Consider the following 26274-nt stretch of genomic DNA (forward strand, 5'->3'; position numbering starts at 1 on the left):
CTCTTTCTCTCTTTCACTCACAACACACACACTCAAACACTTAAGTTGTCATGTACAAGCATGAGTTATTCGTCATCTAGTACTCTGAACTACTCTAACTGCATTTTATCATGCAAAACCCCCCACACAGACACACACAGAAGAGCCATGTTTGGATAGTGTGCTCCAAAGAGTCTGCCGTTGACAACATCGTACAAACACACATATACTGGAAGCACAGGGGATGTTGAAAATCGAGGATCGAACACCATGATCGTCCGACAGTGAAGCAGCAATGGAAATTGTACTTGAACGACCTGAGGGAGGGTGTGGCCTATTTGCACGAACTTTCAGAATTTTCTTTGCATTCCTGTGTTTTTGCGCCTTCAGTGTGACGTTTTGATAAAGCTTAGTTTGTGTGTTTGCCCTCAGAATGCGTCCCTCCCACGTCGTCCAATCAGGCTTCAGGGTTTGGTTTCCACGGTAAAGGGGGAGGTTTATCTGGTGATGAAGGCTTAGTGTGGTATTTTTCGAGTGAAAAAAGGAAAAAAAAAGTGGAACATTCATGGAATACATTCTGTGTTCTACAGTCGCCTCGCGGGAAAGGCTAGGTGAACGAACCAAAAAATTAAATTACATTCCCCATCAACTTCCAACAAGTGAAATAACTATTTTCCCAAGAGGCACCAGGAGTCCTGTAACTCGAATCGAAGCATCAAAAAAGGCAGCAGCAACTTATAAAAAACGGCGTTTTCGACACATCCCTCTTGTGGTAGTAAGGCCTAACAAATCAAAGCACTCAAAATACATTGCACCGACTCAATGGAACATTTCCCAAAAAAAGCAACAACGGTACTTCCTGTACAGGCAGTCTCTCTCCGCTGTCTCTGAATGTGTTCCTCGTAAATGTATCTACACACAGTCACGTAAAGTCCTATTCACTTTGAGAATACACACACACCACCCTGACAACACATTTATGGATATAATATCGTAGACTAATGCTATCAGACCGTTCTGCGCGTAAACTAGCTATCGGCCGTACAATCATTATTAAGAGATTAACCCTGTTCTTCGAGCAGTCGTCAAGTCTTAAACCCTGTTTCCTTCAGTTGGACCCATTGGCTTACATAGTGCCAGATTTGTCGCCACCGAAACTCGAGGGCGGATTCTGGGGCTGCTGGGAAGGCGGAGGGTTGGCTTTGGGGAGAATGGGCGGTTTGGGCCGCAAAGCAGGTGGCCGGAGCGTCACGCCCATGCGGGGTGAGGCGATGGGTTTGAAGGTGGCAACGGGGTCGTTGGAGCGCCGGGACGAAGGGCCGGGCAACGGAGGGAGAGGAGGAAGGGGGCTAATAGGGCTGAGGGGGCTCGGGGAATCTGACGGGCTGGACAAGCTGGAGGGGGTGGAGCCGGATGGGCTGCTCTTCACCTGCTCCAGGGTGTCCAGCACCAGGTCAGGAGCCGCGCTTTTCCCGTTCTGCCTTTCCAGATCACGCAGCTCATTCAAGGCCAGACTCATAGTTTCCTCTAAATCCTGTAGAGAGAGAGCGTTAACTGTATGGGCATTACTAACACGACATGTTAAGTTATTTGAGCATGCATGAGTGTGGATTTGGGCAAATATCACAAAACTTATCATGGCTATTTTTTATACATTATACATTTTTTGTATTGTATTTTTTGTATTTGTATTTTTTGTATAATTTGATTATACATTTAATTCACATATTCAATTTTTTTTTAATTAATTTTATTTTAATTTTCTTAATTGATTTGATTAATTATTAATATATGAACATATATAAATATTATATGTAATATATTTTTATTTATATTATTGTTAATTTTCATTTTATTCAAGGCTTTTTCCAAAATTGAGATATGATATGAGATATAAACTGACCGTTATTATATGAGAATCTGAGTGGAAAAATGTGCTTAACTGTAAAAATGTCAATGCAAAAAAATTGTAATGGTCCTACAAAGAGGATTCAATTTTCATATGCAAAATAACATCTTTTTTTTTTTCCTTTTAATTTTGGGACTGAAATGTGATGAACATGTTTTTGTGAGATTTGCCTATTTGCATGTCTGTTCATAACAAACCTGTTCCATTGTGTGTGGGTTCAGCGTCTGAGAGCGTTGAATAGGTAACCCACAGTGCAGTGTGGATGGTGACTGGCGTATTGGAGGACTCTCTCGTTCTCTGTCCCTGCGCAGGGACTCGTGTCGGCTGATGTTGGCAGTGACGTTGCCGTTGGAGGTGGCGTTGTGTCCCATGCGTCTGTGGTGCTCAGGACTGTTCACGCAGCTATTCCCACGTAGCAGCTCCCGCGGGCTGAAATGCCCCGTTACGGTCACCGTTACGGGAGGCGAGCTGCGTTCCAGCCCGTTGCCATGGCAGTGACCGTCGCTTAGGCGACCGGGGATGCGGCGCAGGAGGGCTTCCGTTCGCTTCCGGTGTCTGAAGAAAGGAAAGAGGAATTATTAAAGCAAAATGCAAGGAGAGAAGTGACTAGGAGACTAAAGGCCAGAGTGTGCGTGTGCTCACCGCCTGATGAAGGTCTCAGGGATTCTTGGTTCAGTAGGGGACGTAAGTGAGCGTCTGGAGCTCACTTCATCTGAAGGTGTGGTGCTGGACTCACTGTCTGCTTTCTGGCTCAGAGTGTCTGACATGGCCTCATCCCTGAAATATGTCATTCAGAAGTTTATTCATTCATCCATTTTAACATCAAGCTATTCATTTGATCAAAATGTCTTTTAGTTTTAAAAGGAAATTCAATTACATAGAACAAACTTCAAATTCCTTACAAGACAATTACTACGAAAACATTTCTCCATAAATACCATAATTACTACAGACATTAAGTGGGAATTAGTCACTACTGTTAAAAATAAAATAATAAAACAAACATTTAATAAATTACTTCTTTGATTGTAGAGGCAGCACCATAATAACTGTTTCATGGTTTTAAAGCAGTAATATTAAGGGGAAATTAGTCACCACTGAAATGAAACGAAATTAAATGACCTCTCAAACTGTGTAAAGGAGATACCATATTAATACACTATGGTTTACCGCAGTACGATTAACTGTAAATCTGGTATTTTGGTGGAAATTGTTTGCTATGGTATTGATTTTTTTTAATCTTGTTTCCCTGAATATGCATGTGAACTCACTCCTGCAGCGTGACGTATTGGTGTGGTATGAGTCCGTCAATGCCGTTGTGACGTCCCTCCCACCAGTCTTCAGACGCTCTCTGGAAGAGCAGCAGAGTGGCGCCTTTTTTAAACGTCAGCTCCCGTCCAGACCGTCCCACATAGTCAAACTTGGCTATGGCCTCCACAGGCTCACCCTCTGAAAGACAGACAGACAAATTCAGCAATCTGTATTTTTGTGAATAAGAAAAATAGAGTATTTTTACATAATAAAATGCACGCATGAATTTACCCTCCTCGCTCGTCTGTGTTTCCGTCCCTCCATCCTGCTCCCCCTCCTCAAACGCTCCAGGTTCACTGTACGGACTTTCACTTTAGGACACAAAAGATTATCAACATACTGCAATACACTTTAAACCATATACATGTGAATATGGGAATTGGTTCCGCACATACACTCACCAGTACTCAGTATTGCTCATGCATTTCTCATAAACGGCTCCCTCCAGCTCTTTGGTGTCAGGGAAGATGGTTTCATGGTGGATGATGATGGTTTTGATGATCTCATTGACATGCGCCTGACATGAGACCTGGTCCAGGAGGTCCGGGGTGGGCATCAAAGTCGGACCGAAGCATATAGCCAGGTTTCCAGGGTCCATCATGTTCTCGTCACTGTACTGGGACAAGCTGTGATGGGAAACAAACCCATGATGCATTATGTTGTCTCCTGAGTACATTGCTATAATTATGCATTCTCAATCCATATCGCACCTTTATCCAACACTATTGCTCCCACCCTCCCTCTGTCTTTCACCATATCTCTCTCACAGCACAGAGGTGGGAGAGGATTTAATTTCCGGTATGAAAACAGATGCTTAGTTTAGCTGCATTTCTCCTATTCAATGAGACGCTTGAGCTTTGCAGCTGAGTGAGTTGTGTTCTTTTGGAAGTACAAATATTGATGAATAGTTCATAGTGAGTATAGACATGAAGGAGTGTGTGTATGTGGGTTTACTTAGTTTTGTCCCTGAAGTGTAGCTGTCAACATAAATCAGCTAAATATGGCAAAACATTCCTTTGAGGACATCTGAAAACTTCCTAAGGAATTATTTAGAGATATAACTGTAAATGTCTTATGTAATTTTTGGTTTTATGGTAGTATTTTTAGCAAATGAAATCAGACACTTCATAAGGTTATTACTTGTTAATATATATATATATATATATATATATATATATATGCACACATGATACATACACACATACTTTTAATAATTTAATAATATTTTAATAAAATTTATACCAGGGACATTACAATGAACTAAAACCAATAACGTACAAAAACATCATCATTACTTGGAATTAAATAAAACATAAAAAAAGCAAAATTTCAAATTTTCATAAAAAAAACAAAAAAACTGTGTTGCTTGTTTTCTTTTAGGATCTGTAATTATTATGCATAAAATAATATAATAATATAAGTAATAATAAATAGGTAATAATATTTATACCAGGGTTGTTATTATTAACTGAAATAAAATAAAACTGAAAAACTTATTTCTAATAAGTTGAAGTACTAAAATAACTATAACTGAAATAAAAATTAATACTATATACACTATAATTATTTAGACATTTAAAGAAGGACAAAAAGAGTCAAATGAAAATGACTATGGAAAATAAAATAATAATAAAAAAACAATCAAAATATTAATAAAAACTATTATAATTATCAATGATACTAAAATAACACTGACTTATACTAAATAATTATACTGTTTAATAATTACATTTAGCTTTATATAAAAAAACATATAATATAAATGTGTGTGAATACTCACTGGTTGAGGAATGCAAACAGGTATCTCATGACCACTAGTGTTGGCCGTGGTGTTGTGGTCAAGATCTTGCGGATGGAAAGGGCACGCTCATACAAACTCTCAGTTCCTGTTGAAGGCACATGAACATGCAAGTTCATAAACAAGGAAAATCAGACGTCCCATGTGCTCAAACAGGCAGGGACTCTTTTATATTCACATGAAAAGACAGCAGCTGTCCAAACTCCTCAGGAAACCCAAGTACTTAGCACCCTGTCATTTCCCGAATGCTTGTACCACCATTTCTCACACACACCTTTCCTTTCCTTCCTCCATCCTGCCTCATACACATACACGCACATATATGAACGCAGAGGAAAACATGCACTCACGGATGCAGGCGATGAGATCGTTGAACTTCTCCTTGGGGAATAGCGGGTTGTCCAGGTTGCGGAAGTACATTTTCAGCACGCCTGCTACTGAGTTAATGTCATGGTTATTCTCCCCATCAGTCAAGGGGTCGTTGCCTGGGAAACAGTCACTAAGATGAGAGTGTATCCATGGTGATAGATCTTTTTACATTAAAATCAGTGATTTTCACATTTGAATACAGCACTGACACATTGTTTACACCGGACGCGACAGTTGTCGTGTCGTGCCGCAACAGCTAAAGTCTGTCTATACACTGGACGCGACAAAGCAACCGTTGAAAATCGTTTGAAATTGGTGTCAACACGTCATAAATAGAACGCAGCAGCAGTTTACTGTCGGGGATTTGTCGTGTCGCGCCGCGCCGCATCCAGTGTAGACAGCATCACTGATTATAATGAGTTCTATAGTATTTTGTCGCGCTGCTCGCATCCGGTGTAGTTCAAAAAGCCATTGTCATTTATTATTAAATAATCACAATTTTAACTTTTAATTTAAGGGAGACTGTTAATCTGTATAAAGTCAATTCTATTTATTTGTATTTTTTTAATAATTTTGCATTTTTCTAAAAATCATTAAAAAATTACAGGGTCAATGTCACCAATTTATTTATTTTAAATGGCACATAATATTTATTGTCCATATTACACAATAACTTATCTTTGTTTTAAATTATTCAAAATCTTACAAATTATTTACTTTGATAATTTCAAAATAAAATAATAGATAGAAAGTGACATTTTACAATGTGTAGAGGAGGTAGCATATTAATTTATTATGGTTTTATGTAAGTAACATTAACTGGAAATTAGTTACCACTTCTATAATACAATGAAATGTTCAATTTTTCAATTTATTTATTTAACTGGTGACACAGAAATAGTGCAGAATATTTCTTCTTAATATTAACACCATAACTTATCTGTAAAACTTATCAATAAATTATATTGTTTTAAATTATTCAAAATCTTACAACTTGTTTACTTTGCCAATTTAAAAATAAAATAAAAAATAAAATAAAATAAAGTGACTTCTATGTAGAGGAGGCACCAACCATATTAATTTATTATGTTTTTTTGCAAGTAACATTACGTGGTAATTAATCACCAGTTAAAATAAAATAAAATGTTCAAATTTTAAATTTATTTTTTACTTAGTGACATAAAAATAGTGCATAATATTTCTTCATCGTATTACACCATAACTTATATTTCTTCAAAATTATTTAAAACTTGTATCCTTCCAGATTTAAATTTTTTAAAATCCCAGATTTATATGGAGACAGAATTAAGTTCAAAATCCTATTACTTGTCTATAAATCTTTACATAATCAAACGCCGAGCCATTTGTCTAATTTACTCCACCCCTATAACCCCCCACAAAGCCTAAGATCGGAAGATCAAAACTTACTCCATATTCCAAGAACTCGCTTAAAGTGCCGGGAAAATAGAGATTTCGTAACATATTAGGGTTGCTTCTATTTGATCTGCATTCAAATCTAGTCTTAAAACATATCTCTTTTCATTGGCTTTTAATACATTGTAATGTCTTTTTGCCTGTTATCCTATGGTCTTTTATTTTTGTATTGTACAGCACTTTGTTCAGCCTTGTAGCTGTTTTTAAATGTGCTTTAGAAATAAAATGAACTGAACTGAACTGATGTATAGATGATCTGATGACTGCGTTCACACACCTCGTTCGAAAGAGTTCTTGATGTCATTGACTTCCACCTGTGACCCTGAAACCCTGAAAATACCCTGGTGTTGCAGACCTAGAAGAATAAAAAAATAATAATACATAATAATAATAATACATCATACACCACAACTTAAGAGCGTGTGAATGCATTGTTGATGATGGATTCAATATTTGTATTATTCGTCAGATTTTATACATTTCTCACCATATAGATTAATAAAGCGAATGCAGCTTTCTACAATCAGTGGGATGGCCTTCCCAGAATCCTGCGTGCAGATAATAATATCGCAATAATTATAAAGCAGCACATGGAAGTTTTACAAAACGTGAAATATGCATGCTGGTGCAGGTAAAAACAAAACCAGCTGTTACCTGGTGCCTGCTGTGGGAGTTTCGTCGACGGCTAAGTGGAAAAAGAGAGAGAAATACAACTGAAACAAGAGATTTAGCATTCAAAAAGGTCATGAGAACCTTTACAAATATCAAAAGGACCTTGTGATGCAGAGCAATATATTTAAAAAAGGGCATTAAAAGAAGGTCAGATATAGATGATGAGATATACCTGGTTGTCATGATGTCTGCTCTGTATCCTGTGGATATAGACATTATATTAGACGACATTTTACTGTTCTTCAATTATTATTAGTAGTAGTAGTAACATTAATAGTACTAGTAGCAGTAGCAGCAGTGTTAATATTATTAATATTACAATTTAAAAAATGAGAGATTTACAAATGAAAAAAAGAGCTTATAATAATATACTTTTATTTCCATTTCTAAACCTTTTTCACTTTCTCATTATCAGCAGCAGTATACAATAATAAATATAATCAGAATTATTTTACATTTAGAGAAAAGTGAAACATCACCTTCAGCTATGCTCCTCTTCAGCATGTCGTGTTTGGCTTGTAGTTTAGCGATGAGATTACTGCCTTCCAGATACTCCTTCAGTTTCTGCAGCCACACAAATACACACACTCAATAATAATCCAATTACACTGGAAATGAATGATCTAATTAGTCCTGGTCATCCTTCAGTAGCCATAAACTAAGTTACTGAAAGATACTGACGTTGCTTTCTGCTATAACAAAACCATTGATCCAGGGGTCACAACGCTACAAAACTACTGTGTGATCAGATCATAGGCTGTAAAGCGTAATGTGAGGAGGATAAATATGCTGTGCGTGTCTGATTCAAGTAAATGTCTTATTAAATGCTGTATTTCTGAAACTGTGTGTGTGGGCCAACATTTACTGTGAAATAGAAGAGCTCTGTTTCCTGCTGGTTGGCGCGTCTCTTGGCCAGGCTGGGTTTGCTGAGGTAAGTGTCTGATACGACCGACTCAGTGGAGCGACTGTGCTGGAAGCTCTCGGACACGTCGTAATCTTCCATGTTCACCATGTCCTGGATAGTGCTGAGGGTGGCCTCCGATGTCTTTTTCACCTTCAGAGGGAACATAGAGAGTTACAGAAGTGGTGGTGCCGTTGAACATCGATACACGCCATTGTACTGAATGATTAGCTCATGGTAAATTTAATCCAAGAACAGTTTTTACTTGTATTTTCATATTTAAGTAGGCGATGCAAAATACAGGTGTAAATGGGGTCCAAAACATTTTGTGATCCAATCACACATCAAGTAATATTTTCTGCCTGGTTAAACTCTTAAAGGGGACATAAGATGTCAATTTTCCACAAGTTGGTATGATTCTTTAAGGTCTTCAGGAAATGTCTAACATGCTTTGGTTAAAATTCCTCAATGATCGTGCAAAACAACACCCCTTCTTCCTTGTCAAAAACAGCTCTGTTCACAGCGACTCGTTTCGGTGCATGTCTCTTTCAATTATAATGAGCTACTGCTCAACACCCAAACCTGTAGGCCTATGAGTTTTTTCTTCTATTGAACACAACAGAAGATATGCATATACCAAACAGTTGCTGGTAGCCATTGACTTCCATAGTATGGGGAAAAAATACACTATGGAAGTCAATGGACACCAGCAACTGCTTGGTTACTAACATTCTGAGTTTCTTTTTTTTTCTTCTGTTGAACACAAAAGAAGTTATTTTGAACAACTTGAGGGTGAGTAACAGAATATAATTTTATTTTAACCTTTAAATTTATTTTATTAATGCAAACTAATGTATTTACAGTATGCAATTGACTTGATTTTTTTAGGTTAACTTTTCTCCAGTCAATACATATAATTTCATTAAATTTTGCAGTGAAATTAAAAATTGAAAATTTATTTGGAAGCAATAATTTGTCCACTGTGGGTTTTCACACAGTGGCACGCTATTGAAAGAAATGAATACTTTTATTCTGAAAGGACTCATACATTGATCAATTGTTGAAGTTTTATTCATCAAAGTATCCTGATAAAAAAGCATCACTTTCCACAAAAATATTAAGCAGCACAATTGTTTTCAACATTGATAATAATAAGAAATGTCTCTTGAGCATTAAATAAACATATTAGAGTGATTTCTGAAGGATCATGTGACACTGAAGACTGGAGTAATGATGCTGATAACTCAGCTTTGCCATCACAGATAATTAAATAATTGCATTTTAAAAATAGGAAAACAGTTTAAATTATATTATTTCACAGTATTATAGTTTTTACTGTATTTTTGATTAAATAAATTAGTATCATGTCCAAGCTAATAGTTTTTGCATATTTTGTTTTGACAATCACACACTGTAATCAGGAATTGGTCCACAGCCATCTAGAGTAGTGAGGATAGAGGAATATCCCACACACACATCCGTACACCCTTTGGTCTCTACAGTCTAAACTCACTGCAGTAATACAGTGTTCATCAGCACTTCTGCTCTGTCCTTCACATGCTGAGAGCTGCAGGAAACAGCTGGCCTGCCAACAACCAGCGATAAACAACCACACACTCCAACCGAGACTGAGAAGATGGAAACAATATGTATGAATGCGTCTGCAGCTGTGAAGGAGTGCTCTGGTATGCATATATAGAACCTGACGACAAAGAGAGAAGGAACGAGAGAGGGGAAAGGAGAAAAGGAGAAGGTGTGTACGCCCGTCATCTCATTCTTTATCCTCAGTGGGGAAACCGCAGCTGCCGAGGTGCTCATTCGAGGGAAGGGATTGCGTGTGTGTGTGTATGTGTGTGTCTCACCTCTTCATTTTCGATCTTCAGTGTGGAGAGGCGCGACTGCAGCTGCTGGAATCGGAGGAGGAGCTCAGCTTGCACCTGCGGCAATGCTGTGATTTGACTCACCTGAAATATCAACATGCATAAATACACATATTACAGAAACCGCTCGGCAGAGCAAACAAATCATTTGATCTTAGTTATTATTATAGTGGCCTTTTGGCATATTCATAGACAGAGAGTGTAAAAAAAGGACAGGAAATGATATGGAGAAGACGACATTGCTTGATTTAAAAAAAAAAAAATGTTGCGAGCCAGACTTGAATTCGCATTGCCCATTTGAGCACCAAGGCTCAGCAAATTCAGAGCGTGCATGATAATTAACAGGCCACAGTTGGATAATGTGTCAATTAACAACTCATTATTTTTCAAAGCTCAACCATATATATCCATATAGGAAGGTTTTTCCTCAACACTTGAGGTTAAAATTAATATACAGTGTTTGTATAAAAATTAATGTAGGTATTCAGATGCTGTAAGAGGTCAGCACTTTTAAATCACCCCTTTTGGCTTCAATAGTTCATTTTAATCTGTACTGTGGTGTTAAAATTTTTTTTATTTTTTTATTTACAAATAATCCATGAGGCCTCAATTATTATGATTATTATGAAAACTTTAGCTTATTTTTTTCTTATTAATGCTGATAATCTCTCTATTATGTGAAGCCGCAATATTGTGAGTTCAATTAATAGTACGAGGCATACGTGCCATAATTACTACTTCTAAGGTCACGATTCCCAATTAGAACTGAATTATTTAGTTTAGAAAATGACTTTTCCAAATTAGTTTAAATTTAGGTTACAAAATATTATACGGTTTATAAAATATTATGCTATTTTTGACCAATTTTTGACCCATTAAGATAATGCCAAAGTTCATAATCCAGTCAAGCACAGGACAGTTTCAAACTTTTACATAAAAAAAAAAAAATAGGAATAAATAATTTGATGTTTTTAGATAAAATCATTTTCTTTTTTGCTGTCCAGCCAAATTATGAAGATATGATAGCAAAAGTCACTGCAATAGCACAAATTCATTCATTTTCTACACAGACGCACGCCCATGTACTGTAAATGACATGTATTGCACAGTTTGGACACTAGGTGGCAAGTGACCTGGTCTGCCATGTGTGGCTGAAAGGTGAAGCGTGCAGGAGGAGTGAACGCTGTGGGGTGAGTCTCCATAAAGCGTTGCCGGTCACTACTGGGGTCCAGCCCCTCCACTGCCCCCTCCAAAATATCCAGGCCCTCATGCCGAGAGGTTTCCAGGCTGTATTCCGCTGACAAGTAGGTCCGCAACGCCCGGCTCAGGCCAGCATGGTAGCCGACGTCACAACACTGTTAAAACATAAATACACACACCCGATTTTATTGGAGAAGAGAATTTGTGTGGAGCTGTCAGTCGAAACCGATTATGACGAATGAACCATTACTTTAATGCATTTATCTAGAAATTATCCTCTAGGGCTTGTGTTCTCAGGGTTAATTTGAAGGGTTTTTCATCCAGGCTTTTACTGCATCTCATTTCCCACCCCCACAAAATCTCTCTCTCCCTCTTTTACCCACCCACATACACAAATTCTCCTGCTATCTTTATCTCAGTGTGAGCAGGTTTGACCTCTGTGAAGGTCAAAGAGACGCAGCGCTCCGATCGGCCAGATACTGCTGACCACCATCAGCCTGCTGCAAACTCTAATGAGCAAAATAACAGACACAGCAAACCCAGGAGAAGGGCGGCCCATGCGAGAAATGGCTCCTCTCTTTACCATTGAGGAATCTCCTGGCCTCACCGGAAACTAGATTAAGTGTGCAGGATATTTAATAGGATAATCAGTATTTAATGGGATAAAAATAATCAGTATGCAACCATAGTACACTACATGGGACACTATCCCGCAATGCACACAACTTCACCTTCCATTTTCACTGTGATAGATAGATAGATAGATAGATAGATAGATAGATAGAGGGCAGTATATCCTGTGCAGTAGGGAGTAACAAGCAAGTATTTCATATGCTAGTATTTCATTCTAAACATGGCCTGTTTCAGAATGTGCTAATGTGTGCTTGTAATTAAAGGCTTAATCTCCATCCCGTCCTGCCTGTTTCAGGGTGCGTTTGTCTCTAATTAAAGGCAGTGGAGGCTGCCTTAATTAGTGATTATTAATCAGGACTATAATTCATTACTGTGCTTGGTGAAAAGCAAATAAACGCAACCATAATACCATGCCCTTCATGCAATGGTAATTTCCTGCCGTCGACTCACAATCTGTGCATTACAGTACACAGCCCTAATCAGATACTCACGTCAATCAAATGCGACAGGTCTTGGATGTAATATTTAAACAGAGAAGCGTTCGTGGCCTCCAGAGTCAACAGATACTCATTCCGAGCTTTCATAACCTTCAGTTTGTTCTCTGAATACTTGGCTTGGCGCTGGGGGGAAAAAAAGAGACAGAGAGGTTGAAGGAGAGGGAGAAGGACAAAGTGTTGAGTAAGTGCTATATCTCCATCAAGGCAAGAAGATAAAATGTTTTTATTGACGGCCTATCGACTAACTTGTTTCTAATGGCAGTGTGTTAGCACAGTGAGGTTTGGCTTATACGTCTGCATCTCTTTAATTAAAGTTCCTCGGCTGCTGGTAAAACCCAGAGATCTTTTAAAGCAACATTATCATTAAATCAAGCAAGCATCCTGAACATTCAAGTCCTTTATCAATGGGACAGTGATTTGTGTAATGATGTATACTACATTTCAAAAGCATTGGGGTCTGTAATTTTTTTTTTTAAATGGTATTGAAAGAAATTCTAACCAAGGCTGCATTTATTTGATCAAAAATACAGTAAACAATAATATTGTGAAATAATATTACAATTGAAAGTAACTATTTTCAACTTTAATATATTTTAAAATGTAATTTATTCCTGTGATGCAAAGCTGAATTTTCAGTAGCCATTACTTCAGTCTGATCAATAGAAAGTTCAAAAGAGCATTTATTTAAAAAAAAAAATCAGTATTACTTTATCAATATTTTTGTCACTTTTGAGTACTTTAATGCATCCTTGTTGAATTAAAAACAGCAATGCATATACATTTACATGTGAATCAAACGATTTTATGCTCATACTATGCCTCAAATGGAAAAATGCACTGTTGACTCTGTCCATCGGGATATCCTGTCTGCCTATTCTGTCCAATACTGTAACAATTGCTCATTCTAACCTCTCCTCCCCCTTATGAAAGAGAGAAATGAATGCAGCACCAAAATGTAGTGAACACGCGGTGTGTCATGGGGGTGTATGTACTGGAAATTAATGTTATGAACAGAGACTACTGTATATATATAGACTGCTATATTTACACTGTCTGACATTATAGTCTCCTGGGTCAGTTTATACTGGTGTAGAACCATACTGTGCCCTACAAAAACATGGGTATCAATGGTTTTCGGTTACAGAATAGTTTGCAAAATGACTGCTCTTCTTTGCTTTTATCCCCTAGACTCCCCAGTGAACATTTCTGCACCAGGATTTAACTGAATAATTTCAAAATTACATTTGGAAAGCACTGACGTTATAATGTATTTCAGCTCAATCACATAAAAAATAAAATAAAATAATAATAATATAGCGTTAAATCAACCAGGCATCCAAAAAAATTCTCAGTAAATCTTCATAACCATCATTATAATGAAGCATCAAATCATCTAAGCCAACAACAGCAACAAAATAGGCTCATTTTCAGGTTGGTTATGCACAAATCAGAAATTATTCCCTCATAATGTCCACCGAATTACTCCATAACTCCAGTTCACAGTATTTCATCAAGACAAATGAACTTTGCACTATTTCTGGAAACACATCTGGCACATTAAAATTCAAAGAATGTAATTAACATAGTGGATAATACACTCTTAGATTGCAAACAACTAAACACACATTAGGTATAACACAAAGATTCCTCAAAAAACAACAATACAACAGAAAAACACAAAGCAAAAGATGTGGAACTCACCTTCTCTTTCATCTTCTGGATTTTGCGAGCAGCGTTGCGCCTTTGGTGGCGATCTTCGGTGCGTAGACTGAAGATGGCCTCTCCGCCCCGGCCCTGCCGTTCCCCCTGCCTCTCTGCCTCCTTTAACTTATTCTCTGCACTTAGAGTCTCGGTGTGATACATGTGATACGTTTTCATCACCTGCAGAGGACAGAGCAGAGGGAAAACTACATTACCCACAAGCCCAAAAACTCTGAGCAGAATGCAACCCATCCTACTGAGCTAATCTGATTCATAAATGTCTGTTGTGCATCTGTCCACATGGATGCGTGCGTAATGATTGCCATATGAAAAATGTAGAAATTTAGAATCATATCACTTGTTCACCAATGGATCCTCTGAAGTGAATGGGTGCCGTCAGAATGAGTCCAAAACGCTGATACAAACAAGACAATATTCTAAAAAGCTGCGTGATTGTAATAAACAAATCCATAAAAATGTTTTTAAGTTCAAACTGTTGCTTTCATTGCTAAATTGTGTCCATAATATTACTTTGTACAGAGATAAAGTGGTCTAGTCTGAATCAAGAGAGAAACGTGCACAAATCAAGCAGTTTACAAGCAAAAAAAAAAAAAAAAGGCCAAAAATGTTCTAAACAAATATGCCGGTGGATTTTGATGTGAGAGGACAACAGGGGACGGACTCTTCCATTGGAGGAAGTGTAATTATGGATTATGGAGCATATTTTGGCCAGAAGCAAAGGTTTAAACACTTTGATGGATTTTTTTCATACAAACACACAGCTTTTCGCTTCACAAGATGTTAATTGATGGACTGGAGTCATGTGGATTACTTGTGGATTATTGTGATGTTTTTATCAGCTGTTTGGACTCTCATTCTGACGGCACCCATTCACTGCAGGGCATCCATTGGTGAGCAAGTGATGTGATGCTACATTTCTCCAAATCAAACAAACTCATCTACATCTTGGATGGCCTGACACTCCTCGCTACAAGCTAAATCATGCAACATGCGTCCTGCTCTGCTCTCATACTCTGATGTAAATCCTTCTCAACAGGGACACAAAACTGCAAACACAAGGGCTGCAGTGAGGTGGAAACTTCCTGAACTTTGAGTACTTTGGTTTAGAGATGTTTCATGAGATTTCTCATTTTTAGTGCGCATTCCTCATGTTAGAGGTAAGCTCAGCTGACAGACTTAATGTGCGCTGCGTGTTTTTGTTTTATCAAGGTTATTTATGCAAGAGCTGCTGGCTTTTAAGACTTCAGTCCTGTCAGACAAGCTCACATTCAGGTCAAATATTCACAACTGCACATTAAAACAATTACAGACGAATAACATTTCCGTCAACAGAGAAAGTTCCCACCCAGCTTAAAGTCAGCATCAAAATGGAAATTCACCATATTTTCTAAATGCACTTCATTTATTTTAATGTGAAAGACTCATCCGTGCATGCATTTCTCTTTTTTTTTCTCAGTTATTTTTTGTGATTTCAAATCTGCTCAACTTTTTTTGAGCCAATCAACTGAGCTGTAAAGGTAAATGTCATGTGACTGATTACTCTGAAGCTGCATGAAAAGATAGCTATCAGCATGGTTGGGGACTGTATGTGTTCCTGTGGTACCATCACGTCAAGCACAGTTGTGAAAATATTTCAAAGTCCATTTCATTCACCATTCGTCTTTTCAGCAACTATAGAATTGTGTAAAATAAACAGCTGCAGATGTTGCAGACAAATGGAAAACTGCTATCACAAAGCAAAAAAGCAATGCAGAAATGTTGGAACTAGTAAATGAAAGATAGATGAAACTTATACAGTTGAGTTCTGGAAGAAGGGAAGTGAGAGACTGAGAGTGTCGGTGATGGAGGGGCGAATTATGTATTAATGGAATGATAAAATGTGAGAGAAAAGCACCAGCAAAGTGATGGGATGAAAAAGCAATCCAAAAAGAGATTGAACAGATGATGAGAGAGAATGAGACAAGCTCACCGTGTAGAGTTCGTTAAGAATCTTCATCATGTCTTCTTGCAGCTGGAAAATGATCTCTTTGCTCTGTGGGTCAAAAAAACACAAGGTGTGTTATAACGGACAGAGAGTAAGGGCCGAACTGGGTCAAACTCAAATATATAGCCAAGAATCGCTGTCCTCGCTTTGTCAATTCTCAACTAACACGATAGATCAAAACAACTCAAATGCCCACTTATGGTGCTTTACTTCTCTTGGATCAGTCATGTTACGCAGTACCTTCTCGACTCGACCTTTTGGGCCCATCAGATGTACTAGACCAAGTCACGTTTTTCTTTTGGAGTGTCACTAGTGAGTTTTAGCAGAGAATTTTTTGACTGGATCTATTCATTTATTAACAATGCATTTAATAAAATACTATTTATTTATTTATTTTAAAGAATATATAAAGGCATTTGCATTCCATTCTTTAATTATTTTAATCATATTCAAAGAAATGAATACAACTCTATGACGAGCATGCTTTTAATTTTTTTTCATATAAATTCATATAAAATTCATACACACACACCTTTATATATACATAGAGTGTTTGTGTGTTGTTGTTTTTTTGTGGTGGGATAAAGTCAAAAATACCAGGATGATATTTCAGGATTGAAAATTCATATAAAGTATTCATATAAAACATAAAATTCACACACACTCTTTTATATATACTTTTTTTTTGTGGTGGGATAGAGTAAAAAATATCAGGATGATACAACTGTCCTGTCATGATACCGTTGTGATGAAAAAACCTTAAGTAGTTTGGTATAAACTTTACTATTAATACAGAGTTCTGGCATGAAACTCTAGATGGCGCAGTCCGATAGGTCAAACTCAATCTGACCTAATGACATCATTATCACATGGCACAGCTGATTGGTTCTCTCCTGTATCGGTAGCCAATGAGCTCACTGCTCAACATTCAAATATATGACTAGTGCTTGCCGTAGCAGTTGCAGCTTGCTTCAGAAACCCTCCACCTTCCCCAGCTCCACCTGTATAGATCTGCTACGAGGTGATTCATGTATGCTATATGGGGGTTATTTCATGTATGTTATATTTGCAGCAGCAATATTTCTTACATGCTCACACAGCAGCATGTTGTGGATGTATTGGCAATAGCAAGTCTCGGAACTTGCTCTGCCGCAGCAGCGTAGCAGATCTATTCCGCCAAGACCAAATACATTAACATTGTCATGTACATTACCATGCCAATCCCTCCGAGAGTTGTCATGACAGAGCTGTAGTTATTGTTGTCTCATAACGGAAACAACAGTAAAGCAGTGTATTAAGAAGCAAGAAAGTTCCCAAAATGGTATAAAACTTTTTTTAAAACCATATGCAACCAACATGAATACAAAAATTACATTTATATGATCTAGCACATGCATTTTAAACTATTTTTTCTGTATCTTGGACATTCCTATTTGTCATTGACCCTTCTGCTATTGTTATTACATTAGTGCTGGTCTACTCAAGTGTTGCAGTGCAGAAAAAGAAATTCACTTCCTATAAATAAACCACCACTGTGTTGGATTCTACAGAGATGATGCCTGAATAATAAATGGTGAATTCACATAAAATAAAACCACAGCCATGCACACAATCTGAGAAAGCAATCTGAGTTTAAGAGTGATAATTATATTGAAAGAATCAAAACTAACTGCTAGGCACAAATTCTAACACCACTATTACTAGAGAGTAAAAAGTTGTTCATATTTTAATTATCTGAAGGAAAAATGTGGGGTTTTGTCTCCCACCGGCTGTGTTTTTAATGAATGCACATTTTTTCCAGCTTTCATTTTGATGTAATTATACGTGCATCCCATCACATTATAGTACTGACAGGAACGACCTTCCACACTGACCTGTGGTTGACCTCACCTTCTTGAGCAGACGCATGTTGTCTTCGCTGACATGCGTGAAGCGTGTGATGACGTTGTTGAGGTAAAGGTCGCTGAGGGTGGCGTGGTCCTTACTCTCCCTCCTCACCTGGTTCAGCAGCAGATACCAGCAGTTCACAGGAGAAAGCAGGTTCTGGTCCTTCCTGAAAGCCACGGAAATGTGTGTTTAATATGTAGATGCAAAGTAATACAAAATTACAAATACAAGAAAAGAAAACTTATCAAGCATTTGTCAGTTGCATTTGATTTTTTTTTAAATTTTAAAAACAATTTATGTATTTCTTTTTGCCATGTTAACTTTTAAGAAAGGTTTAAATCAAAATATAGAATCTTTAATTATATATTCTTTAAAATATTTTTTTCATGTAATACATATAGGGTAGAGGTATCTGCAAGCATTCTTTAATTATAAAATATATAATCTTAAAAATGTTTTCTGAAATATTTTGCTTAAAATGTGCTTGTTTCTCAAAACAAATGCTATTGATTTGATATCTAGTGATATAATACAACATTCATACATTTAAGTGATCTAAATTTTTTGCAGTCATTGTATATATAAATGTCAAGCTTAAAATCATACATCACAATCTCTTTGTGATATTCAAAGTGAATATCTTCATCTCTGCTGCAGGACTCTCTGGGTGGCCCTGGATTTGCTGTTCATGCTGTTTTTGCGAGTGCTGCTCTGTGGCTTTTTTCAAGTAGTCATCCAAATCCACTAATGAACCATTTCGTATTTATCCTCGAGAAATGCTGAGGCTTTGCTGAAGATTTCAACTGCCGTTCACTGAACTGATTGGTTGAGGATGTTAAGGAAATGTGCCACAACCCATAAAATCTCTATAGATGAGAATCAGCTGAACGCACTCATAAAATCTTCATAATAAATGACTCATTAGTGAATATATCAACATACAAACCACTGATGACAAGTCAATGCTCTGAATCTCATTCCATGTAAAACTTTGAACATTAAATTATATTCCTCACTTTTTCATAATATATTTCATGCTTGAATTCACAAACTTAATAAGAGTATTACATACAACAGCCTCTAAAAGTTGCATAATGAAATATTAAGAATATTAAGATGCTGATCTTTGCTTTTTTCATGCAAAAAAACAACAACTATGCACCCTGAGTTGGTAAAGTGCAGTGATTTCATCCTTTGTAAAAAATAAGTTGATAAAATATTGTTAATAAATACTGTAGGTGAAGAGCTTGAAAAAAGTACGCACACTCAAACATCAAAGAGTCACAAGCGAGATGAAAACAATACAAGCAATTTACTGAGTGAAACAAGGCAAACGTTTCGGTCACATGTTGACCATTTTCAATGCCAAGCTAACAATGTTAGAACTAGGAGCCATCTTAATTTGAGGAATCACATGATAATTAAAGAGATCACATGATCAATCAGGACACACACTGATCCAAAAAAAATAAACACAGTCCATATAATAGATCCACTTAGCTTCACATTGTAACAGTCTTTTGTTAGAATCACCACCTCTTCTTGAACTGATCAATCTCTGAATACCTGTAAATCTCATATCACTAAGTTTATGGTCAGCATCCACAAAATGTCTGGCTACAGGAGAATGAATGTCCATCCTTCTAATAGAGCTCCTGTGCTCGTTGATGCGGGTCTTTAATTGACGATTAGTCTTGCCAATATATCGTAGACCACATGGGCACGAAATAAGATAAATAACAAAAGATGATGAACAAGTGATAGTCTCTCTAATTTAGATTTTTTTTCTGAGTGGTGGTGCTAGTGAAAGAATCTGTTTTAATTGCATTTTCACAAGCTGAACAAATCCTGCATGAGAAGAAGCCAGTGGAATGATCCAAAGTCACATATTTGTTCTCCTTAATGAAGGTATCCGAACTGACTAGATGATCTCTTATGTTACGTCCCCTATAATATGAAAAAAGGGGAGGCTCCTTGAAGATTCTGTATCCAATATCATCAGCTCTCAGAACATGCCAGTGTTTATTGATGATAGACTTTAGTGTCTGACTATGAACAGTGAAAGTTGTACAACACATATAAGGAGGTCTTTGAGATGTCTTGGATTTTGATTTAACTGGTGTAGATTTTATCTTTTCAATTGCTTGCTTAAGCCATTTATCAGGATATCCTCTAAGAAGAAACTGTTCGTACATCTTATCGCATTCCACCTCAAAATCATCAGTGTTTGTGCAAATCCTCTTGATTTGAAGAAATTGACTGTAAGGGAGACCTTTCTTCAGAGGAATGTGATGGAAGCTTTTGGCATGAAGAATACTATTCCGATCCGTAGGTTTTCTATACAGAGTTGTAAATAAAGTATTGTCATCAACACAAACATGGCTGCTTCTCTAATAAATACTGTAAAAATACTGTTTGGGGTTACTTTTTTTTAAGAATGCTCACATTTGATTAAAAATACAGTAAAAAACAGTAATACTGCTAAATATTTTTACACTTTAAAATAACCATTTTCTATTTTAATATATTTTAAAAATGTAATTTATTGCTGTGATGGCAAAGCTGAATTTTCAGCATCATTACATCAGTGTCACATGATCCTTCAAAAATCATTGAAATACGCTCATTTGAGCTCAAGAAACATTTCTTATTATTATCAATGTTACAAACAGTTGTACTGCTTAATATTTTTTGTGGAAACAGTGATACATTTTTTCAGGGTTCTTTGATTGATCAAAAATACGAAAGAACAGCATTTATTTGAAACTAAAATTTGTAACATTATAAAAAAAATCTGTAACATTATAAATGTCTTTACTATCAATTTTGACCAATTTAATGCATCCTTGCAGAATAAAAGCATTTAAAAAAAAAAAAAATCTTACTGACCCCAGACTTTTGTATAAATATATAGATTAGTCATGAAACTCTAGATGGCGCAGGCTGATGGGTTGTTAACGTAACTGATGATATTCAAAGAGTTAAACAACTTGGCACAAGCTGTTTGGTTCATGCTGCATAAGCAGCCAATGAGCTTACTGCCTTGCATTTATATGGCTGGCTAGCATTCACTAGAGATTCCTGCAGCGCGCTTTCAGAGTTTCTGTGAAACCCTCCACCTTCCCCAGCTCCACCTGTATAGATCTGCTATGGGCTATTTTATATGCTATTTGTGCAGCAGCAGTATGTCTTAAATACTCATGGCACCGTATCGCCGTATGCATTGGCAGTAGCAAGTTCCTGTACTTGCTTGCAGCAGCAGCAATAATCTACAACTACAGCAATAACCAACAGCAGCAGTGTAGCAGATCTATTCCGCCAAGACCAAATACATTAACACTGTTATATCCATCACCATGCTAAAATGTTCCGAGAGGTGTCATGATTAATTATGTTTTAAACTGATTACTGCCAAAAACTGCATGGCATTTCTCTCTGTGCAAATTGCTCATTTATTTTGGAGAGTGAAAGTGGTTTAACCACCTGCCGATGTAAAGGTAAAAGACGCCATTTTGTTTCACACACTTGATCTTCTATATTAGTATTGGCTGTTGCGAAAAGACAATGGGAAGCCATTTTGGACCAAAGAGGCAAATGTCTTCAGCAGCCAGTGACTAATCATAAAGCTCAGCAGGCATCCGATGGGACAGCCCCATGAGGACCAGCACACTAACAGTGCCCAGCACGAGAAAAAAATGCAACAGAAGAGAAACTGTGAAACTCTCTTTCTCTCTCGCTCATCCCTCATCTCTCCATTTTCCCAGCAGAATGTTATCTGCATTAATGAGACAGCAAATACACAGATGCCCGTCCACACACACACACACGAACAATAACTACAGCAGACACAGCAATCGCTTCTCCTCTCTGATTTTTCAAGCATGAAGCTGCAGAGCATCATGGGTAAAATATTCCAGACGTCGCCCTAATCCACCGCAAACCACAGTCGAACAAAACAGGGAGGGAACATTTATTTGGAGGTGAATGAAAGGAAAGAAAAAAAGTAGCTGAACCTAAACGATTCGCCACTGATTAGTTTCTATGAAAATGACTCTTGAATCATTCATGCACATTCACAGTCTGCCACACACACACACACACAACCTCCACTCACTTGTATTGTTGGTGGTCCTTGGTGCTGCGGGTTTTGGCCATGAATCGCTCTGCGAGCTTCTCCAAGTTGCGTGAATATTCGCTCTCGATCTCGGCTTTCTTCCTGAAGAAATCCTGCAGGTCCTGGAGGAGCTGAACCCGCATGTCCGTCTGCTGCTCCAGACATTTCTGCTGCTCCACTAACTGAGACCGTATCTCTGCTCACACACACACAAAGTTATGTTAGCTTATTAACAACGGCCATTTCAAACGACAGTGTTTCATTCTTAATGACAGCTGCAGTGTAACTGACATCACATGACATGTTCGGGAGCAACTTGAACACAAAGTGGGCACTGATGGGTGAAGTTGTGCTCCCTGAACCAGAGATTTTCCTCCTAACAAGCCGGTCTGGATTCTTCCTTAACAACACACTGGTTATCACACTCACTGCCGTTGCCAAGACAACAGGTAGTGGAGTGGAGCATCCCATAGGGATTAGTGTGTGTGTTTAATGGGAGGAGGTTTTCTGGATTCTCCATCCTACTTCTCATCTCCACTTCTCCTCAAACTCCACACTCCTTTTCCTTAAAGGAATAGTTCAGTCAGAATTAAAATGCTGTCTTCATTTACTTAACGTCATGCCATTCCAAACTCATTGCTGTTTCCATACTAAGGCAGTCGATAGAGACTTGCTTTCAGTTTTTCTTAAAAGAGGTGCAAATGTATAATAAAAGTAGTCTAGACTCATGCATTTATAATCTAATTCTTATGAATTAGACTAGAAAATATCTGATCAAGTGCAATTTATTTTCAAGACAGCACAAATACACTTAAAAAAAAAGAATAAATAAAATAAAATAAATAAATAATGAAACTATATGAAACTATAAAGACAACAAAAAATGCTCTTTAAAAATTAAGGCAGGAAATATAAACTATATATACAAGTCTGGGGTCATTCAAATATTATATTTTTGAAAAACACTCACCAAGGCTGCATATAATTAAAAATATCATGAAATGCAAGCCATTATACACTGATAATCTAAGATGTGACTGAATCATGAGTTAGATTTGTGAACGAATCATTCTCGTTTTAACCTGATCAACCTACTCATTTAAAAGACTCAAAAGAAAGATTTAAGAAATAAATCAGACTATTACTACTACTCTCATGTTCTCTCACGAACGCACCAAACAGAACTAGGACAGACTTTCAGCGAATTACATTTTAAATTCGGGTCTGTTCCTCACATAAAGCTATCACATAAGCGCATAAGTCATATGAACTACAAGATATTTCTACAGTGTTTTTGCATCCTTTTGGAAGCTTCAAAAAGATTAAGTGCCAGTTAATTGCATGGAAATGAGCACATAAAACAGCCATATGGTTTTGAAACCGAGCCATAAACACCCCAATAATCCCTCTAGGACACACTACCCCTCCACACCCCGTCCCACCAAAATATTCACATCGATATGGTTTTTTATGGTGTAATGGTTGATTCTTACATTTTGCACCCCAATCCCAAATACAAGGTTCTGCCTGGGTTTTAAACACCATGAGGATGAGTAATTTTCATTTTTGCACAAATTATTCCTTTAATAACTGCTTTTAATAATAACACTCCATTGTTCCCCTTCACCAGCTCACTCTCTCTCTCCTTTTCTTCCTCTCCTTCACACTTTTCTCCCTCTCTTTCTCTCTCCATAGACCAACTGTTTAATGTCACAGCCTCTTCGGCTCGAAATAACAGATGAGACAGCAGGCTTGGCGTGAGCTCTGCGTGGGTGTGTGTGTGTGTGTGTGTAGGAGGGTGGGAGGGACTGTGAGAAGTGGAGACATGCAACGCGTATGTGTGTGTGTTTGCGTGTTCTGCATTTGTGGCATGGTGACTCTTTTGATACAATATAAGAGACAACTGAAACACAGCAGAGAATCGGAGGTGATATTAAAAAAAAAATGTGGCAAATGAATGTCAGCACTGCCTGAGTGGTGCAGGTTACTTTTTCTAGAGTGTGATTTTTTAAAAACACTTTTGCAGTTTAATATGCAGCGACAATTATAGGTAAGCCATTCGTAGGGAAAAATAGGGCTGTCAAAGTTGATAATGTTACTCTTTAATTTTAATTTGTAAATATATCCATAGTTATAGAAAAACAATAAAGAAAATAAAAAACAAATCTGCATTTAGTTGTAAAAAAAAAAACAGTAAAATTATTTAAAAATATATGTACAACAAATATATTTAATATTCATGTAATATATTTATATAAATATAAAAACACACATGCATATATACACACAAATAAATTCAACCTAAGTAGTAATAATTAAAAAATGAATAAAAATGTAACAAAATACAACTAATAATAAATACAACTAATGTAATGTATTACAACTAATAATACAACTAATACAATTTTTTATAAAATTAAAAATAAAAGCTAATTCAAAATATTAATAAAACTATAATAGTATATAAATAATGCTAAATACTAATAAAATCATAGCCAAATATTGGACAATTAATTGGCCTAGCCAATGCATCAGTCTTTTACCAGTACAGCTGTTGCTGACAGAGCTGTTCTCAAGCAAATCTCACGAGAGTAAACATCCAACTGCAACGGAGCGCATCCTCACATGGGCCATCCCCTGCCTCCACTCATGTTGATGCTCGAAACACGCTCATCTGTCATCTGGACAATGTGCATGCAGTTTCAAACCAGTCACGAACAGCTCACTGGCAAAAACCAGCTTGAAACAACTGCGGAACTGGAAGTGCATTGAAACTTGCTTTCCCAACGACAAATAAATAGACAGTGACTCATTTCCACAAGCCTTTGAAGCACAAAACAGGCAGACAATGCTAATTAAAAGAATATAAAAGCATCGGAAAAATGTTTGTTCATGTGGATGGATTTCATCTAGCGGAGAAATATAAAATTCCCATAGCCAGTACGTAAATATGGACATTTACCATGATGAAAAATTAAATTTGCCAGTTTACAAGCAAACAAAATGTGTATAATGGTGTAAAAATAATGTGCTCCACTCACTACCATAAAATAATTGCCATTTATAATTGTTCGTCTTCACAAGTCGCTGTCTATCTGGTGTTTGACCTTTGAACTTGAGACCGCGGTGAGCATGTCTGATACCCTGCGGCATGCGCCCGACCCAGACTGTCTCCATGGCAACAAGGCTTCTGCTCAGCAACCTGAGAGTGTGAGGAGTGTGCAGGCATGCTGTACAGCAGCATTACACACACACACGCTAGCGCATACAACCACACAATCACATATTCACATGATTTCGAAAAATGGGAACTTCAAACCACAACGGCAGCAAAATACGCACTTATGCCCTCCATAAACATAAAAATATCCTATTTATGTGGAAGAAAGGGGAACTCGCATTTTTACCCTCTAAAAAAACACCACATACGTCACCATGTTTTACGCTAGTCTGCTACTTCCCATTTATTTCCCATTTCTCCTTAGACTTCTTATCTGTATCTCCTCTTCTCTCGCTTTCCTCTATTCATCTAAAGCTAATTTAATTCTTAAGCTTTTTCCTTCAGCTTTTCCTTTAATCTTAGGCAAACACTCTGTCCTCGCAGTCTAAAAAAAAAATCATATTAGCATTGCCGAATCTTTGCTTATAAGTCTTAAATATCATCACGTGTCAAAGCACCCCAATTTTTGCCTTAAAGTTAAAAGAGTTAATCGGGTTTTTTCCACTTGTGAATATACATCAATTGAACTAGCCTGAAAAACACTTTTTCAGTCTTTAATAAATGAATCGTCTTTGCAACGATTTGAGCTAAATTAATACTACAACTGTTATCGGATTTTATTGGTGATTTGCAATATATTAAATACATTTTGGAGATTTCAGTCTTTCCCCATTGAAGTAGATGTTTTCAATTAAAATAAGATCTCTGGTCATCATTTATTGATTATACTTCAAGTTTTGTTCTTCTTAAATTCATATATATAT

General features: G+C 37.1%; 1 protein-coding gene across 3 annotated transcripts in view; it reads right to left on the minus strand.

Moving 5' to 3' along the window:
- Positions 1-6: 6 nt before the first annotated feature.
- The window catches only part of LOC107656311 (SLIT-ROBO Rho GTPase-activating protein 1-like), a 32930-nt gene continuing 6662 nt past the window's right edge, over positions 7-26274 (minus strand). For all 3 annotated transcript variants that reach the window (XM_016444084.1, XM_016444086.1, XM_016444083.1), the window contains 21 exons: positions 22291-22486; positions 18180-18342; positions 16275-16337; positions 14285-14464; positions 12578-12706; positions 11387-11608; positions 10236-10337; positions 8338-8526; positions 7952-8036; positions 7645-7672; positions 7455-7485; positions 7288-7348; positions 7078-7155; positions 5348-5482; positions 4980-5085; positions 3601-3825; positions 3431-3510; positions 3160-3337; positions 2531-2665; positions 2086-2443; positions 7-1513 (listed from right to left, as the gene is read on the minus strand). In XM_016444084.1, the coding sequence (XP_016299570.1) occupies positions 1106-1513; positions 2086-2443; positions 2531-2665; positions 3160-3337; positions 3431-3510; positions 3601-3825; positions 4980-5085; positions 5348-5482; positions 7078-7155; positions 7288-7348; positions 7455-7485; positions 7645-7672; positions 7952-8036; positions 8338-8526; positions 10236-10337; positions 11387-11608; positions 12578-12706; positions 14285-14464; positions 16275-16337; positions 18180-18342; positions 22291-22486 (3152 nt within the window). In that variant the 3' untranslated portion in view covers positions 7-1105. The remainder of the gene's footprint in view (positions 1514-2085; positions 2444-2530; positions 2666-3159; positions 3338-3430; positions 3511-3600; positions 3826-4979; positions 5086-5347; positions 5483-7077; positions 7156-7287; positions 7349-7454; positions 7486-7644; positions 7673-7951; positions 8037-8337; positions 8527-10235; positions 10338-11386; positions 11609-12577; positions 12707-14284; positions 14465-16274; positions 16338-18179; positions 18343-22290; positions 22487-26274) is intronic.

This window comes from Sinocyclocheilus anshuiensis, unplaced genomic scaffold (genome assembly GCF_001515605.1).
Source record: "Sinocyclocheilus anshuiensis isolate Anshui unplaced genomic scaffold, SAMN03320099.WGS_v1.1 scaffold183, whole genome shotgun sequence".
Classification (NCBI taxonomy): Eukaryota; Metazoa; Chordata; class Actinopteri; order Cypriniformes; family Cyprinidae; genus Sinocyclocheilus; species Sinocyclocheilus anshuiensis.